This window comes from Zonotrichia leucophrys, chromosome 11, assembly GCF_028769735.1.
Source record: "Zonotrichia leucophrys gambelii isolate GWCS_2022_RI chromosome 11, RI_Zleu_2.0, whole genome shotgun sequence".
NCBI classification, from domain to species: Eukaryota; Metazoa; Chordata; class Aves; order Passeriformes; family Passerellidae; genus Zonotrichia; species Zonotrichia leucophrys.
The window spans coordinates 1838360-1857613 of NC_088181.1; the positions used below are offsets into that span (position 1 = coordinate 1838360).

Here is a 19254-nt window from a genome sequence, read left to right on the forward strand (position 1 = left end):
TGCAGACCCCAAACTCCACAAGCTGTGGTTGTCTGCATTGTGCTTCTGTGTCAAGAAATATCCTAAAGAGAAGGAGGAATTTATAGAAAGTGCAACACTTACCAGGGACAACATTCCCAGAAGCTGGGGGTGCTTAACCCTTCCTTTGGTAAGAAAAAAATTAAAAATTCAAATTATCCTGGATTCCAACACGTGGCAGTTGTGGCCATACCTCATTTATCAATTCATTAAATGCATTATGAGCCATGTATTGGGAATGACCCTGTGGGAAATCAGCTGGAAATCAAATACAAAGCAACACCTCCGTCTCTTATTTTCCAAACTCTGCTTTCCAAAACCTATTTATCAAACTCTTATTTTCCAAACCTTATTTTCCAAAACATGCATCATTAAAATAACCAGGTGACAGCAAACAGGTTTCCTCTGCACTCAGGATTAGCAAATAGGACAATGGTGCTTTGTCAAAATCTGGATTAAATTAAAGGTGATTTCACCTGGATCTTGGATGGTGGGTTCAGATGGATGGATCCCCCTCTGGGGAACTGCTGGACAAAGGAGGCAGGAGGAATTGGAAGGGAGGGAGCTCAGAATTGTTCACATTACATAAAATTGTTCCATAAATTCATTACATTTTGCACACTCAAAAACTCAGCTACCCCATTTTTCTTGCACTGGGAATTTAGATAACAAAATGGTTTGGGATTGGGAATTTAGTAAATAAAAGGGTCTGAGATTGGGAATTTAGAAAATAAAATGTCTGAGATTGGGTTCTTCCTTAGAGGCTGAATGTGGATCCATCCCCAGCTCCTCCAGGACATTCCTGCCCAGCCAACCCGGACTCATTCCCAAGGCAGAGCAACTTAGAGCTGCACTATTCATAAATACACATTTATTTTTCATTAGAAATGCGTAATTACAGCATTTTTAAAGCATTTTCCCCTAGAAAAGTAGTTAAGCAACAGTACAAACAAAAGTGTTAGTCTTCTGCAAATACAGTTTTCATGACACTGAACAGAAAACACCAGCAAAAGGCCAAGACTTGCCGTCAAGGGATTTTTCCTTTTTTTAAATATTTTCCTTTTTTTTTTTTTTTTGTTATAAACACCATAGCAAATTAAAAAAAAAAAAAAAAAAAAAGACTGTTCCAACAGTGAAAAATATCTGAGCTCTGGAGCTTTCCCTAGGTGGCAAAGCAGGTACTGCAGGGCAGCAATACCCAAACATCTGCAGACATTCCATTTGCACAGGGGGCGGCCAGGGATGGAGTCTCACAGTTTGGGTGCAGGAGAGCTCTTCCTCTCCCCATGAAAGATCTGTTCTGTCCTCTCTGAGTGGATTTAAGTGCAGCCCACGGGGTTTTTGTGAAGGCCAGGATTTGGGTTGGTGTCGTGGTGCAGCTCTGACTGAAGCTGGAATTATCCCAGGTGAGGGGGAGCAGGGCATGGCTGGAGGTTCTGAGGTCTGGGAGGTTTTTCCAGCCCTTCCCACTCCATTTCTGGCTGGAGTTCACTGCCAGCTCCCCAACATTCCTCAGTCCTCTCACTGGATTTGGATGGCTCCGTGTTCTATCTGCATTTCTGGCTGGATTGCTGATTGAAGGGAATCAGTGCCCTGCAAAGGGGAATGGGACAGCAGGAAATCAATCCAAAAGTGATTTTTATTGGTGTAACCAAGAGAATGAGAGCTTATTATACAAATATAAAGTTCTTGTGAATTCCAGTGGAAAAAATTCCAAAGCAAAATCCGCATGGATGTGGGCTCTGAGACAGTGGGAATGGGAACACGCTCACAAAGGCACCAAAAATAACATCAAGAGCCTCCATGAAGCCTAATGAGGAAGCTGAAATAATGCAATTATGATAAACATCTACAAAATCATGAGTGGCACCAAGGCAATTATTCCCTCTCTCTTCCCAGGAAAAGAACCAGCTCCAAATAAAGGAAATAAATTCAGAGTCTGGCACCAAACTGAAGCTGTGGAAGGCTCATCCCAACAGGGAGATTTTGGGAACAGGGAGCTGGGAAGGGCACCAAGGATGAGCATGGAAAAGAGAAGAGGGAGTTCTGCAGTGCCAGAGCTGCTGGGGGTGAAATCACCTGTTGGTTTTGTCCTTGGAATTTCTCAGTTGGAGCAGAATGGGATCTAAAAATGCTGATTTTCCTCCCTGCAGCCTTTCCCTGGTTAGGGTGAAGTGACACCAGCACAACTTTTCCTCAGGAAATCCCTCCTGCAGACCTGTCTCTCCTCACTTCCCAGGGAAATCCAGGAAGAATTACAAGTGAACACAACTGACTGAAATCTCCAAAGGAAAAATCTCTTTACAAACCAACTCACTGCCTACCAGGAACAACAAGGGAGGGAAAATCCAAATTTCTGTGAGCCAGGAAAGCACCTGCCCAGAACAGCTGTGATGGAGGATCCATAAAAAACAAGGCACAATCCCTGCACAACAGACTCAGTGTCCAGAGCACTGTTAAAAATAAAATATTGACAAGGGCAGTGGCAAGGCAAAAAGAATTCCACAACCACTTGGAGAAGCCCACAGAGTGGGATTTTCAAAACCACGTGTGACCAAATTCAGGAAAATGTGTTCCAACTGGTTTAAATCAGCTTTGTGGTGCTGTCACCAGAGCTTCAAGCTGATGACAGACTTTTTCGAGCCTCAGCTTCATGGCTGTTCAAACTGATTAAAAACGACCAAAAAAACCCCAATAATTCCTCCTCAAGCAGAGAGGATCAAGTGTTCACTTCCAACTGGACTTGCCGTTGATCAAAACAACTGGAAAACTGCTGTCAGAACAGGAATGACTTTTCTGAGGGAAACCTCAGTCTGAAAATACTTTTCGGCTGATTGCAGCCACATTTTTGGTGCTGTCCTTTGTGAGGCTCTCAGGGACACACCAGTGACCAAAATAATTTCTCCAGAGGCACTGAGCAAGGACAGCAAAGCAGGAGAAATCAAGGATCATTTCTACGTTAAAAAAAATGATGTTTCTTATTATAAATGATGAGTTTTATGGTTTGGAAAGAGGATGATGAGCTGCTTGGAGTTGTGGGTAGATATACAACAGATCTGACAGCTGTGGAGAGGAGAAGGAGGAGAAGGGGAAGGGGAAAGTGGAGAGGGAGAAGGGGAAAGGGAAAGGGAAAGGGAAAGGGAAAGGGAAAGGAAAAGGGAAGGGGAAAGGGAAAGGGAAAGGGAAGGGGAAGGGGAAGGGGAAAGGGGAAGGGAAGGGGAAAGGGAAAGGGAAAGGGGAAGAGGAGGAGGAGGAGAGGGAGGGGGAGGAGGAGGAGAAGGAAAAGGGGAAGGGGGAGGAGAAGGGGAAAGGGAAGGGGAGGAGGAGGAGAAGGGGAAGGGAAAGTGGAGAAGGGGAAGGGGAAGGGGAAGGGAAAGGGAAAGGGGAAGAGGAGGAGGAGGAGAAGGAGGAGGAGGAGGAGAAGGGGAAGGGGAGAAGGAGGAGAGGGAGGGGGAGGAGGAGGAGAAGGAGGAAAGGGAAGGGAGAAGGGGAAGGGAAGGGGAAGGGGAAAGGGAAAGGAGAAGGGGAAGGGGAGGAGGAGGAGAAGGGGAAGGGGAGGAGGAGAAGGAGGAGAAGGAGAGGAGGAGAAGGGAAGGAGAAGGAGAAGGAGAAGGAGAAGGAGAAGGAGAAGGAGAAGGAGAGAAGGAAGAAGGAGAAGGAGAGAGGAGAAGGAGAAGGAGAAGGAGAAGGAGGAGAAGGAGAAGGAGAAGGAGAAGGAGAAGGAGAAGGAGAAGGAGAAGGAGAAGGAGAAGGAGAGGAGAGGAGAAGGAGAGAGGAGGAGGAGGAGGAGAAGGAGGAAGGAGAGAAGGAGAAGGAGAAGGAGAAGGAGAAGGAGAAGGAGGAGGAGAAGGAGAAGGAGGAGGAGGAGGAGAAGGAGAAGGAGAAGGAGAAGGAGAAGGAGAAGGAGGAGGAGAAGGAGGCGGAGGAGGAGAAGGAGAAGGAGAAGGAGAAGGAGAAGGAGAAGGAGAAGGAGAAGGAGAAGGGAAGGAGAAGGAGAAGGAGAAGGAGGGCTGGCTCATACCTGGCTGGAGGCAGCGTGGTCTGTCACGGGGGTCAGCTGCACGTACTGCACCTGGATGTCGCTGCCCTGCAGAGGGGAGCCGTCCACGCCGCCGGCCGCGGGCTCGGCCGAGGCCACAGCGATGAGCTGAGCCCCCTGCAGCACCTGTGGGAGGGCAGGACAGACAGGTGAGAGCTGGCAATGCCACCAGGGCAGGCTGCCAGGGATGTTTGAGCTTTAGCTTTTGTATTTTCAGATTCTGGACTGCACATAGTACATGACTCTGAATTCCATACAAAGTGTCAGCAGCTCTCCTCACAGCTCAGTCACACAGAGCAATCCTTTTCCAGCCCCAGAACCAAGGACACCACTGCAGCTTCAGGCCCAAAAAGTGCAAACAACAGGGAATTGAGGAGAGCAAACTGTGAGGGTGGGACTGCATCACCTGGAGCTGTGGCTGGACAATTAACCCCAATATGGAAATGGACCAAAACTTATAAAAGTGTGGAAACTCATGACACGTTGTCCATCTTGGGTCCATCTTTGGTGTAGCCCTGGCTGGGCTCTTGTACTGTCCAAAGTGTATCTTTTGAAGACCTTTTAATAAATGTCTATTTTATTACTTTAATTCTGTCTAGCCCCTGTTCTAGACAGCCTCTCAAGGCATCAGGAGGAGCACAGAGCGCAACTGGTCCCAGCTCCGTGCCCAGCAGGGCTGATGCCTTAAGAGTTTTGTATTTTTCAAATCCTTTATAGCATTAGTGCATAGCTCTGAACTCCATATAAAGTGTGGTTAAGTGTCTTCACATTTGGGTCAGACCATCTCCCACACCAGGAATACCCCGTGAACCAGAGAAACCATCCAGAGAAACCCAACCAGAAACACCCCATGAACATCCAAACAAACCCAACCAGAAACACCCCATGAACATCCAAACAAACCCAACCAGAAACACCCCATGAACATCCAAACAAACCCAACCAGAAACACCCCATGAACATCCAAACAAACCCAACCAGAAACACCCCATGAACATCCAAACAAACCCAACCAGAAACACCCCATGAACATCCAAACAAACCCAACCAGAAACACCCCATGAACCACCCAAACAAACCCAACCAGAAACACCCCATGAACATCCAAACCCAACCAGAAACACCCCATGAACATCCAAACAAATCCAACCAGAAACACCCCATGAACCACCCAAACAAACCCAACCAGAAACACCCCATGAACCACCCAAACAAACCCAACCAGAAACGCCCCATGAACATCCAAACAAACCCAACCAGAAACACCCCATGAACCACCCAAACAAACCCAACCAGAAACGCCCCATGAACATCCAAACAAACCCAACCAGAAACACCCCATGAACCACCCAAACAAACCCAACCAGAAACACCCCATGAACCACCCAAACAAACCCAACCAGAAACACCCCATGAACATCCAAACAAACCCAACCAGAAACACCCCATGAACCACCCAAACAAACCCAACCAGAAACACCCCATGAACATCCAAACAAACCCAACCAGAAACACCCCATGAACATCCAAACAAACCCAACCAGAAACACCCCATGAACCACCCAAACAAATGCAGATCCAACACCAAAACCCACCAAAGGAACCACAAGAGAAGCTGTCCCTCAGTCCCAGCTGCTCCCAGCAGGGTTTCCCACAAATCACAGAGCACACGGATTCCCATGCTGGATGCTCAGTGCATTTGGTCTTGTGGGATTGATAATTATGTTAATTATGACAAGTTAATTGGACAGAGTGACAGATCCTGCTGTGAGTGTGATACCATCAGAAATCACTGAGCAAGGTTTTCCTGCATGAACACCCAAATCCAAGGCATTCCTTCCCACAGCCAAGGCATTCATTACAGCAATGTTTATATTCCTATCAATAGGAAGGTGTAGATTTAGGAATTCCTAATTAATGCTGGTGTTTATCCCATCTGCATTTGGCTGGAGAAGACAAGAAGTCCCTCACAGGTTTCAAACCCACAGAAAAACTGATCCACCTCAAAGCACTTAAAATGGGCTTGGGATAAACTCATTTTAATTCCCTTCCTGAAACAAAAATCAGAAAAAAATAAATGTATATAAAAAAATAACAAGTCCCCCTTGCATTTCTCAAACACAGCCCCACATCCAGGTTTAACTTTTACGAGCCACAAATGAGGGATTTCTAAACATTCGAACACAACGAACAAAAGGAATCTTTCAAACCAAAAGAAGAGAACAAAGAGCAAAAAAATAACATTGTTCACAAAGGTTCTGCTGACCAAAGGATGATTTCTCAGCTGATCTGAGGGTGGGTGGCCGTGGACGAGGGAATGGAGCTGAATTTCCCTGGGGAGCGTGGGAGGAAGAGGAGGTGACCTGCAGCAATGACCTCCAGGGTGTTGTCAGGATTTTATTGGGATCTTGGGCGTTCTGAGGCAGCAACAGCACCAGCACCAAGCTGCTCAAGTGTCCGATTTTCGGCTGTTTGGAGGGCCAGGAAGGGCCCGGGGTGGCCTTGGGGCAGCCCGCGTATCGAAGGACGAGAAGAGGCTTCAGTTCTTCTTTCGGTCTTTATGTTTATTAATTGTTTATCTAAAAGATTTTCTTTCGTCCCGACAGAGCTCTGCTCAGCAGCCAGCCATGAGCACACTGTGTAGCCCTCCGGGCGGTCACCTATCTTTATACCCATGGTTACGTGTACAATATTTATCATTTTTCCCCAATCCTTTTTATTCTTATTGCCCGGTGCACTTTCAGTAATGACCAATCCCAAAGTGCCACCATCACCACAGAAGATGGAGGAGAAGAAGAAGAAGAAGAAGGACAGGACACGCCCCAATTCCTCCATCTTACTTCTCTAAACCCCCCTGTACAGAAATCCTAAACCCTGTGTCTCACCCTCTAATTAACCAATCCCTTCACCATTCACCCCGGTGAAACCCTCCTGTCCTCATACAGGTGTCGTCTCCTGTGTGGGATCAAACTCCAGCCACCAGACACTTCTGGAACATTCCAGGACTCCCGAGCCCCCCAAGGGTGCTCTCGGTGACACCTCAGTCCTGAGGTGCTGAGATCCCACAGTCTCGGTGTTTATTAATTGTTTATCTAAAAGATTTTCTCTCGGCCCGACAGAGCTCTGCTCAGCAGCCAGCCATGAGCACACTGTCCTGCCCTCCGGGCGGTCACCTATCTTTATACCCATGGTTACGTGTACAATATTTATCATTTTTCCCCAATACCTTTCACCTTTATTGCCCAGTGCACTTTTAGTAATGGCCAATCCCAAAGTGCCACCATCACCACAGAAGATGGAGGAGAAGAAGAAGAAGAAGAAGGACAGGACACGCCCCAATTCCTCCATCTTACTTCTCTAAACCCCCCTGTACAGAAATCCTAAACCCTGTGTCTCACCCTCTAATTAACCAATCCCTTCACCATTCACCCGGTGAAACCCTCCTATCCTCATACAGGTGTCGTCTCCTGTGTGGGATCAAAGTCCAGCCACCAGACACTTCTGGAACATTCCAGGACTCCCGAGCCCCCCAAGGGTGGTCTCGGTGACACCTCAGTCCTGAGGTGCTGAGATCCCACACTCAAGGATGTCCCAGCCTGCTCTGAAGGAATAAGCAGAATTCTCTCCTCCCACAGCATTAGTTTTGGAAGCACCCCATGCTGGCAGGATCACCCTTTGTCCCACGGAGCCCCTGCAGGTTTGAAATGAGTTTTTTCCCCATTTATTTCTCAGCTGGAATATTCAGAAGGGTTGGGAGTGACTGGACAACCCCATGAGCACGGAGTGCTGGAAGAGTTTGGGTTGGAGCACCTGGGGGAGAGGAGGTGTCCCTGTCCATGGCATGGGGTGGGATGGGGTGACCCCAATGTCCCCTCCAGCCCCACCATTCCAGGATTCTGGGATTCTCCCACTGATCTGAGTCTCTCCCTTTCTCTTCAGCTTCTTCCCTCTCCTCTCCCTCCTTTTTCTCCCTTCTATCATACTCTCTTCAAAGTCTTGGTGATTTGGGGCATGAAAACAATTGATCTCCCAAATTTCTCTATTCTGACCCTTCTTCAGTGAGATGTTTACCACACAAACCATAATAAAATGAATATTAATAATGAAAACCAGCTACTTTCTCTGCTCTGTTTCTTTCCATGTCAAGTCCATTTTATCCCATAACAAATAATCCCCATTTAACATCCAACTGCCAAGGCATGAAAGGGAATTTTTCAAAAAAGAATAAAATATAAGAAATTTTCTTTTAACTTCTTCCAAAATTATTCAAATATGTTTAAATTCCTATCATATCCTTTGAACCTGCTAAACCCCATTTTGAACCTTCTAAACCCCATTTCTGAACCTTCTAAAACACATTTTAAACCTTCTAAACACATTTTTAAACCATTCTTCCTACTGTTGTGAGCTCTTTTATTAATCTGTGCAAGCACATGTGTTTGCCAACCTATAAAAATCTCAAAAATAAGATATATTGGGATTTTGGTGCCTTTTTTCTGTGTTTTTTTTCCCTATTTCTACAGCAGGAATGCAGTAAAAGGGGATGTTTCTTTAAACCAAAGTGAGGTTTGGAATCCCAGAAGGAGTGGATGTTTCTGGAAGCTGAAAATCCTGGGCCACTGATGGCCAAACACATTCAAATGACAAACACATCTCCTCCAAATGATAAGAAGCTCTGCTGATAAGAGTTCTCTTCAAAAAGATAACTCCCTGTCCCTGATTCTTTTCAGTCTGAAACTTTTGGAGCCTTAAACTGAAACCATCTCCTGCATTTAATGCCAGCAAAACATTCATTTAGTGGCTCACATGCTCAAAAATTCCACTCTGAGGGAAATGCAGGGCTGTGGGATAAAGGCTTTGCAGAAAATCCCACTGCAAGAGCTTTCAGGTGCTTTATTCCCATTAATATCCCAATTAATTGCTCTGGAAATAAAAATTAAAAAGCATCCACTGCTCTTCAAGTGAGGGAATTTCATGAGCTGCTTCCTTGGAGACCCTCCCTTCCCCAACAACAACTTGCACCTAAATTTGTTATTTCTTTCTGACATGAAATGTGCCGATATGAAAATAAATTCAGCATAAATCAAAGCAGTTCAACTGTCCCTGCTGTGCATTTCTGGGAGTGCTGAGTGGAACCTTGCAAAAAGTGACCTTAAATCTGTCAAAGCTTCATTAGGGAACCCCCAGCAGAGCCATTGAACAGGGAGCACCTCCTGCCAAAATCCCAGGCATGGAAAGGGAAATTTCAGCTCCACAGAGTGGGGAGAAACCAAAAGGAGAATCCCAGAGTGTGTTCTTAGCAGGGACATTATTTAATTGTGTAAGAAGAATAAACCATCCCAGCTCTGGGATTCCCTTCCTGTCCTGGGGAAATGCAGGAACACAACCTGCAGCCACCTGAATGTCCCCAAAATGTCCCTTTCCTGCCTGCCATGGTCAGGATTCCCTTCCTGTCCTAGAGAAATGCAGGAACACATCCTGCAGCCACCTGAATATCCCCAAAATGTCCCTTTCCTGCCTGCCATGGTCAGGATTCCCTTCCTGTCCTGGGGAAATGCAGGAACACATCCTGCAGCCACCTGAATGTCCCCAAAATGTCCCTTTCCTCCCTGCCATGGTCAGGATTCCCTTCCTGTCCTAGAGAAATGCAGGAACACATCCTGCAGCCACCTGAATGTCCCCAAAATGTCCCTTTTCCTGCCTGCCATGGTCAGGATTCCCTTCCTGTCCTGGAGAAATGCAGGAACACATCCTGCAGCCACCTGGATATCCCCAAAATGTCCCTTTCCTCCCTGCCATGGTCAGGATTCCCTTCCTGTCCTGGGGAAATGCAGGAACACAACCTGCAGCCACCTAAATGTCCCCAAAATGTCCCTTTCCTGCCTGCCATGGTCAGGATTCCCTTCCTCTCTTGAGAAATGCAGGAACACAACCTATAGCCACTAAGTGTCCCCAAAATGTCCCTTTTCCTGCCTGCCATGGTCAGGATTCCTTTCCTCTCTTGAGAAATGCAGGAATACATCCTGCAGCCACCTGAATGTCCTCAAAATGTCCCTTTCCTGCCTGCCATGGTCAGGATTCCCTCCTTTCCTGGGGAAATTCAGGAACACATCCTGCAGCCACCTAAATATCCCCAAAATGTCCCTTTTCCTGCCTGCCATGGTCAGGATTCCCTTCCTCTCTTTAGAAATGCAGGAACACAACCTGCAGCCACCTGAATGTCCCCAAAATGTCCCTTTTCCTCCCTGCCATGGTCAGGATTCCCTTCCTGTCCTAGAGAAATGCAGGAATACAACCTGCAGCCACCTAAATGTCCCTTTCCTCCCTGCCATGGTCAGGATTCCCTTCCTTTCCTGGGGAAATTCAGGAACACATCCTGCAGCCACCTAAATATCCCCAAAATGTCCCTTTTCCTGCCTGCCATGGTGGGGTGGAGCGAGAGGAGTGATGGCAAAGTGTGGCTTTGCTCTGATTTCTGGCAGGGATGGTTCAGGCCCTGAGCAATGATGTCAAATGCATCAAATCCAAACACAGATTTTCACTGAAAATCCACTTGAAACCAGCACACGTGCAAAGGTTAATTGTAATTATAATTAATTGGCAGTTTGAGCGCAGATGGAATTTCAGTAGAAATGACTGGTTATGGAAACAGGAGTTACCTCATCTCATTCCCTGTATCAAATTCGAGGGGATATTGGGAAGAAAGGAAATCTGGATGGTGCCTCTGACTCATCTCCTGCTCTGAGATCCTCCCAGGGAATTGTGATCCAAGGGAAACTCCTCAGGATGGCTCTGGATTTGTCTGAGGGCTCTTCCCAAACCCAGCCTGCACTTCAGGGGGATGGAGCTCCACTCCTGCAGGGAAAGCCTGGGAGAACTGGGATTGTTCAGGGTTCAGACCAAACTGTGACCTTGCAGTGCCTGAAGGCGCCCCAAGAAAGATGGGGAGAGACTTTGGGCAAGGAGTGGAGGGACAGGACACAGGGAATGGCTCCCAGTGCCAGAGGGCAGGGATGGATGGGACATTGGGAAGGAATTGCTCTCTGTGAGGCTGGGGAGGTGCTGCAATGGAATTCCAAGAGAATTTCTGACTTCCCCATCCCTGGAAGCATCCCCTGGACAGGACTTGGGGCAATCTGGGGCACTGGAAGGTGTCCCATGGCAGGGGTGGATCTGGGTGAGCTTTAAGGTCCTCAGGAGTCCCCAAATCAGCACAATTGCAAGAGTTTGTGAAGAAATGGTTCAGTGCCAGCAGCAAGCACAGCAAAACCCATGGAAGTGCCTCCCAAAGGAAGAGTTTCAGGAATGGGCAATTCCAGGTCCCTAGGATAATTCACTGTTCTGAGCAATACTAAAGAAGCCTTTGGCTTAATTTTTTTTTTTTCCAGAAGAATGTTATTGTTGGGTTTTATTCAATGTACAACTGAGTAATGGCTGGATAATCCAGAGAAAAATACTCCAGAGTCAGGGAAATCTTCCTGAAGTGGAGCTGCTGAGTGCAAGAGCTCAAGGAAGGAGCCAAAGATGGGGGATGCTCAAGGAAAGAGCCAAAGATGGGGGATGCTCAAGGAAGGAGCCAAAGATGGGGGATGCTCAAGGAAGGAGCCAAAGATGGGGGATGCTCAAGGAAGGAGCCAAAGATGGGGGATGCTCAAGGAAGGAGTCAAAGATGGGGGATGCTCAAGGAAGGAGCCAAAGATGGGGGATGCAGACTCCTGCAAGTGCCCAGCACTGGGAGAGGAGAGGTCACTCCAAGGAATAACTGGAATAACTGAGGGTCACTCTCACAGCATCTGCCTGGTGGGAAATGTGTGAGTGCCACGACCCAGCCAGGAGGGAGAGGATCCCTCCTTCCTGAAGGAATGGCTCCGTTTCCATCCAAATGTGGCAAATCCCTGCTTGTCTGAAAACACAAACCTGCCTTGAAATGGCACCCTGGTCTCCAGTTCCTGGTGGGATTGGTTCTGCTGGAAACAAAAGGTCAGGAGAAATGCTGGGGTATTTTCAGCACTTCCCACGACATTCTGCTGAAGGTTTCAGGCAATTGCAGCAGGAGGAGCATCCAATCTTTTCCTAAATAAATTCAGAGGAGGATTTGGCCTCTCAGTGCTGCTGAGAAGCTCCATCCCCTCCAATGAGGCTGGCAGTAAATATGCCACTTAAAAAGAGTCTGAGCAGATCGCTGAGGATCTCCCCAAATCCCACACAGCTGGGAGATGTCTGCTCCAATCCCTCACTCTGCCCTCAGAAGGGTCATTGCACTCAATTCCAGAAAGAAAAGAGATTTAGGGGGAGCTGCAAATGTTTACATCATAACTGGCAGTGGGTTTTTTTTTTTTTTAATAGAAGCAAAATAACATCTGAAAGTTTGGCTTTTGTTGCCAGAGTAACAAACACTGCTCCTGCTGTCCCCGACAGGATCCCATTAACCAGGAGAAATATGGATGGGAAAACAAGAACAGAGACACAGAGAACTTCTAGGACTGCACAGCTCAGGAAAAGGCCTAAGGAAATGAAGCTTCTCCCTCCTCCACGTGAATTCTGGAATGATGTCACCAGCTGGAGTTCCATCCATCAGGATCAGAAGTTCGTGGTGGCTTCAAAGGAAAAGCAGGAGGAGGATGGGGGGAAAAACCAGAGTGAGGAGCCCGAGCTATAAATCAGGAGCTGGAGAAAGTTCTAAGGCAGTGCCTGTCGATTAAAGAGCACTTAAAGGAGCAAACAGTGCTCTGGAGAATTACCTGAATTACAATAATGAGTTTCTAACAGAAACTTGCACCAAAAAAACCTGCTCTGGATATAATTCATGGGAAAAAATTCCCAAGGACAAGGAAAAGGGGAAATTGAACCCAAGTTAAAGAGCAGACTGAGGCCCTCGGGGTTTGTTCTCTTTAACAGCCCCACTCCTTTGGGAAGATGCTCCCTGATTTCCTGCCCAGGGAGGAATGCAGAGCCTGGAGCTGCCTTTGGTTGCCTTTGGTTTGCCTTTCCCACCCAAATCTCGTGACAGGAGTGACAGAGCTCTACTGAACACGAGCAGTTCTCTGTGTTACAGGGGGTGTTTCCATGTGGAGGGGGAATATGAATCCCAGAATTTCAGCTAAAAACAACCATATGGGGTTTGGAATGAAAACCATATGAGAGAACACCTGCGCTTCTCCAAACACTCCTACAAAAGCTACAGATACTTGTAGGAAAGGAATTAAAACACCAACTCCAGCTCCAATCCTGGCTTTTATCTGCTAGGAAAGTTCATGTCCAAGGAGTCCAGAGGAACAGAAGTTTTATCTATTTTATTTCAATTACTGGCACTGGGCAAGGTGAGTGTGGCTCTGGCAGTGACCAGAACTCGGAGCAGATGGGCTGGATATTAAAAGTGATCCATCATCTCCCACCCCAGAAAATCATCTCTGATGTCCAAAGCGTTTTCCTGAAGAAAAGCAATTAGGAGAGCTGATGGATTTCCTCCATGGAGGTGGATGTTGTTCCACACAGCCGCTGTAGTTTTTAAAATATTGGGTTTTGATGGATTGAATAAGATCAGAATCAGCACAAATCAGCACTCTCAGCTTCCCAGCAGGGCTCACAGATAAGCCATGAATTATCTCTGGTTTCTCCACCTGAGGCCACATCATTTCTGCTGGAATTCCACAGGTGCTCCCTTTTGCCAAGGCACTAAGTGGACAAATGTTTCCAATCCCCTGGACAAAAGCTTGGGAATTGGTGCTTCTCTCACACCAAGCATTTGCAATGATGCAAATGTTCTTTTTCTAATTTCCAGCCATAAAATAGAAACGACTCCTCAGAGAGTGTCAGTTTGTTTAAGTCATGTACTACAAGTTCTGGGACTGCCCATGATGCTTTCCCAGTTTTGCAAATGAATTTGTGATTCCTTGAATTAATTTCCTCCTTTATGGACTTGTCTCAAGTTGAAGCCAGTAGCCTGACATGTAAGAATTGTACAAATCCTTCAAAAATGGGATTTGCCAATTACATTCCACATTGAGCCCGCAAATAAAATCCTTGTTCTGGAAGGGATTTTTAAAATTTAAATTTTTTTTCTGCGTGCATGGAAAGCAGTCCCAGAGAAATTCGGATTTTAGCAGAGAACCAAAGCTCTGTTTCAAAGGGGAACAAAGAGGAACAAGAAGGGATTTGTTTATCCACTGCACTTCCTGCATCGCTCCGAAAACTGCACCGAGTCATTCTAAAGCCATTAGGTAACACATCCACCCTGCTCTGCTATAAATCATTAAAATCTCTTTGCTTTGCGGGTGGAAAACAATTGGCACAGGCGTGGAGTGCCTGTTCTCCCCCGTGGATTAAACTCCAACCATATGTGAGTTGTCAGGGCAGTTTTACCCCGAGGTTCTGTGCTCTGCTCACCCTTTGTGCTCATTCTCCTCTCCAGCCACATCCAGGGGATGCAATCACAGGAACCAGAACATCTCTGAGCCCCTGCCTTGGCTGCAGAGCTCCAAGTTTCACCTACGTGGAGCTCCCAGCCATCCCTGGCCTGTGCTTGAACCTCGCTCTCCCATCCAGCACGAAATTTCTATTTTGCTACCAGCTGAGCCTCCAGGCCAGCCAAAGGTCTTTAATTCCCCTCCCCAGATTACATTTGCATACATGTTAAACTTTCCCAGCGTCATTTGCATGTTTGAAAAGGCATTTTGGAAGGCCTCTCCATTGGATTTTATTTTTTTTTCCTGCAGTGTGAGTTTGAAGCAGACCTGGACCCACAAGTGGTGTTTGCTCGGAGTCCACATCTGCTTTTCCCCAAGCCATTGCCAGTTCTGGAGCTCACTTTAATACCCAGCTGGGATAATGTAAAACGAGGATAGAACCTCAAATAAAGGCTGGGAGCACATATTTGTGCTCAGGAATAGTTGTGTGCAGCCGGTTCAGCTTCACTCGTGTTCTGCCCACTGAAATTTGGTCTCAAGGGAGGGAAAATGAGGGAAAATCCACCCCAAACCAGGCCCTGTGTGTGTGTGCGGCCACACGAGTGGAAGTGGAACTAAAGCTCACCAGAGATGTCTAAAATCCACTTTTAGAAGGTTAAAGTGCCTTATTTTTACAATCAACCCTTCAGTTCTGAAAGCAAAAATGTGCTTTTCTCCAAGCAGCAAACACAGAATGCTCCCTGGGTTGCTGGGAATCTTCTCCCTCTACAGCTCCAAACTTTCCTCTAATCCATGGAAAGTCTGGTAAGAAATTGTTTAATTCTTAGGACACTCCAGCTATTGGAGTAGAGAGAGAAATTCTGCACAAAGAGAGCTGAATGAGTGGATTCATTCTATACAAACCATCATTTTTTGGCAGCTTTGGTGGCCCAAACATCCATCAGGAGTCGGGCAGCAATAAAAGCGATAACCTGATAAGGTTATCCCAAAAGCTGTGCCGAGAGAAGGAGCACAAGCTGCGGCTGACAGGGATTTGTGGGATGGGGAAGGAGTTTAGAGAGTGTCAGGGAAAGTTCTTCCTCCTCCCAGCCCATTAAGGGATGAATTATTTTGATTTAGATGAGCAGATTTTTCTTCACACATCCTCCACTGCAGTCTGGCTGTTTGTGGAGATGGGGAAGGGCTGAAATTGGGCTCAGCACTGGAGGAAAAATCAAAACCCACCCACATTTGGCCTTGCTGGAGTCTGGGGCTGATACAAACGAGAGAATTCCCAGCCCTCACATGGATCCAGACGCTCCCTGCGAGTGCAAAATGCCAAGATCCCGCTCATGTGAGATTCCATCGAGCTCATAAAAAGCAGTTTTTCATTTCTAACACAGAACATGCTGGGGTTGTTTTCCTTAAAAATCCTGCAAAAAGTGTGGAAGTTGAGCAAAAGCAGCTCATGGAGAGAGCCAGGATGACCCTGGGGTCACTGAACCCCCTCAGCTGAATTCCTCCAGCACCGGCTCCCCGAATTCCCAGCTCCTAAAGAGCTCCGAAATTCTGGGAATATTTCCCTATGGAATTCCCAGCTCCTAAGGAAATTCTGGGAATATTTCCCTATAGAATTCCCAGCTGCTAAGGAAATTCTGGGAATATTTCCCTGCTGAATTCCCATTTCCTAAGGAAATTCTGAGAATATTTCCCTATGGAATTCCCAGCTCCTAAGAAAATATGGGAATATTCCCCATAAATTCCAGTTCCTTAGGAATTCTGGAATATTTCCCTATAAAATTCACAGATCCTAAGGAAATTCTGGGAATATTTCCTGCTGAATTCCCATTTCCTAAGGAAATTCTGGGAATATTTCCTGCTGAATTCCCATTTCTAAGGAAATTCTGAGAATATTTCCCTCCTGAATTCCCAGCTCCTAAGGAAATTCTGAGAATATTTCCCTATGGAATTCCCAGCTCCTAAGAAAATATGGGAATATTCCCCCCATAAATTCCCAGTTCCTAAGGAAATTCTGGGAATATTTCCCTATGGAATTCCCACCTCCTAAAGAAATTCTGGGAATATTTCCCTGCTGAATTCCCATTTCCTAAGGAAATTCTGGGAATATTTCCCTATGGAATTCCCAGCTCCTAAGGAAATTCTGAGAATATTTCCCCCCTTAATTCCCAGCTCCTAAGGAAATTCTGGGAATATTTCCCTATGGAATTCCCAGCTCCTAAGGAAATTCTGGGAATATTTCCCTATGGAATTCCCAGCTCCTAAGGAAATTCTGGGAATATTTCCCTATGGAATTCCCAGCTCCTAAGGAAATTCTGGGAATATTTCCCTGCTGAATTCCCAGCTCCTAAAGAAATTCTGGGAATATTTCCCTATGGAATTCCAGCTCCTAAGGAAATTCTGGGAATATTTCCCTGCTGAATTCCCATTTCCTAAGGAAATTCTGGGAATATTTCCCTATGGAATTCCCAGTTCCTAAGGAAATTCTGGGAATATTTCCCTATGGAATTCCCAGCTCCTAAGAAAATATGGGAATATTCCCCCCATAAATTCCCAGTTCCTAAGGAAATTCTGGGAATATTTCCCTGCTGAATTCTCATTTCCTAAGGAAATTCTGAGAATATTTCCCTATGGAATTCCAGCTCCTAAGGAAATTCTGGGAATATTTCCCTATAGAATTCCCAGTGCCTAAGGAAATTCTGGGAATATTTCCCTGTGGAATTCCCAGCTCCTAAGGAAATTCTGGAATATTTCCCTATGGAACTCCCAGTTCCTAAGGAAATTCTGGGAATATTTCCCTATAAAATTCACAGCTCCTAAGGAAATTCTGGGAATATTTCCCTATGGAATTCCCATTTCCTAAGGAAATTCTGGGAATATTTCCCTATGGAATTCCCAGCTCCTAAGGAAATATTGGGGAAATATTTCCCCACTCAATTCCCAGCTGCTAAAGAAATTCTGGGAATATTTCCCTGCTGAATTCCCAGTTCCTAAGGAAATTCTGGGAATATTTCCCTCATAAATTCCCAGTTCCTAAGGAAATTCTGGGAATATTTCCTCACTGAATTCCCAGCTCCTATGGAAATTTTGGGATTATTTATTTCCCTGCTGAATTCCCAGCTCCTAATGAAATTCTGGGACCATTTCCCCATAAATTCCCAATTTCTGGCTGAACACGAGGTGTTTTTGCAGCCTGTTCTCCTCCTGGTACCAACATTTTCCTCTGGGGCTGGATCCTGCCAGGATGGAACAGTCCCAACAACTCCAAACTTTATCCTTCAAAAATTCCTCCCCAACCCACCTGAAATCCAAGTTTCACACTTTTGAAGGAGAAAGGAGAAATGGGATTTAAGGAGAAGGAGGCAATAAGTGCTATTTAAGCTTTTGTCATAACAAGGAGATAAAAGCACAGGAAAGAAAGGGATAAAAGACTCTCCAAGGAGATTTGCAGCTGACCAAAAATTCCCTCTGATCCTTTTATTTACCTACTTGGAGCTTTTTCCTGAATATATCGCTTAGGAATTGGATCACACAAAGCACAAAGAAAGCCACTGTACAGTAAATAAACCACAGAGGAGATAAGGCATGAAACAGCACTGAAAAATATCAATTTCAGGGGTTTTTTTCTCCTTTTTCTGTGTGGTCAGATTAAAAATCTTTAGGAATTATCCATCCTAAAACTGGAAATCAATATTAAAGCACTGGGCATGCCAGAGTATGGTTGGGCAGTGTTATAGGAAGAGCAATAAGAATTGATAATTAGATTTTAAAGTTCAAATGGTGGCACCCAGAAGGGAGCAGACCAAGAGTGAACAGAGGAACTTTTAAAAGGTTTGGGAGTCTCTGTGAGAAATTTCACGTTCCAAATGCATGGAAATGAAAATTTCTGCCCATTTTCACGCTGGATGTGAGGGATCAGGGGTTAATCCCAGTTGGAGCTCTCAAAGGGGCGCATTGGAACTGAAGTGGGGGTGGCTGGGGGGACTCGGGGGGCAGCACATTCCTCCAGGGGCAGGAATGGAAAACGCTGCACCCAGAGGGGAAATGTCCCAACATTATTAGTAATAATAAGCTCGTTAATTTGTAGTGTTGCTAATTATTGGTGCAAAGTTTAGGTGGAATTTACTCCTGATTTACTCCTTCCCATAGGAAGTCAGTCAGGGTCAGTTACAGAAGGAGCAAAGGGACCCCTCTGTTTCTCTCTCCTGATTTCTTATTAATTAAAATTCCCATAAAATCTATACAATAACATTATATTGTACAATATAGATGGTATATTATATTATATATTATATCTTCTTATATCATAGAAAAATGCATATCTTCCTATATATAACATTGTTATCTATTATTTCCATAGGAAATAAATATTATTCTATCAGGTATATGATACAATAAATTATATTATTATTTAAATTATAATACATTAATAATTCATAATTATTAATTATGAATTAATAATAATATTATGAATTATATTATGAATTATACAGGTAATGTGTATTATATTATTACATATATGCCATATAAAATAAAAATGAAACAACAAAATGAAAATAAAATATATAATATTATTATTATATTGGTATATATAATTTAATTTTGGTATTGGTATATAATTTTATTTTATCTCATATATACCAATAGAATAATAATATTATATAGTGTATATTATATTATTATGTATATACTATATAACATAAAAATTTAAAAATAAAATTAAAATTAAATAAAATTATATATCATATATACCAATAGAATAATAATATTATGTACTATATATTATATTATCAT

At 45.0% G+C, this 19254-nt stretch overlaps 1 protein-coding gene across 2 annotated transcripts in view; it reads right to left on the reverse strand.

Moving 5' to 3' along the window:
* Positions 1-627: 627 nt before the first annotated feature.
* The window catches only part of BANP (BTG3 associated nuclear protein), a 131430-nt gene continuing 112803 nt past the window's right edge, over positions 628-19254 (reverse strand). Inside the window, exons 12-13 of one of the 2 annotated variants that reach the window (XM_064723411.1) lie at positions 4040-4183; positions 628-1611 (exon numbers count right to left, since the gene is read on the reverse strand). In XM_064723411.1, the coding sequence (XP_064579481.1) occupies positions 1540-1611; positions 4040-4183 (216 nt within the window). In that variant the 3' untranslated portion in view covers positions 628-1539. The remainder of the gene's footprint in view (positions 1612-4039; positions 4184-19254) is intronic. The other variant, XM_064723410.1, reaches the window with a different exon arrangement.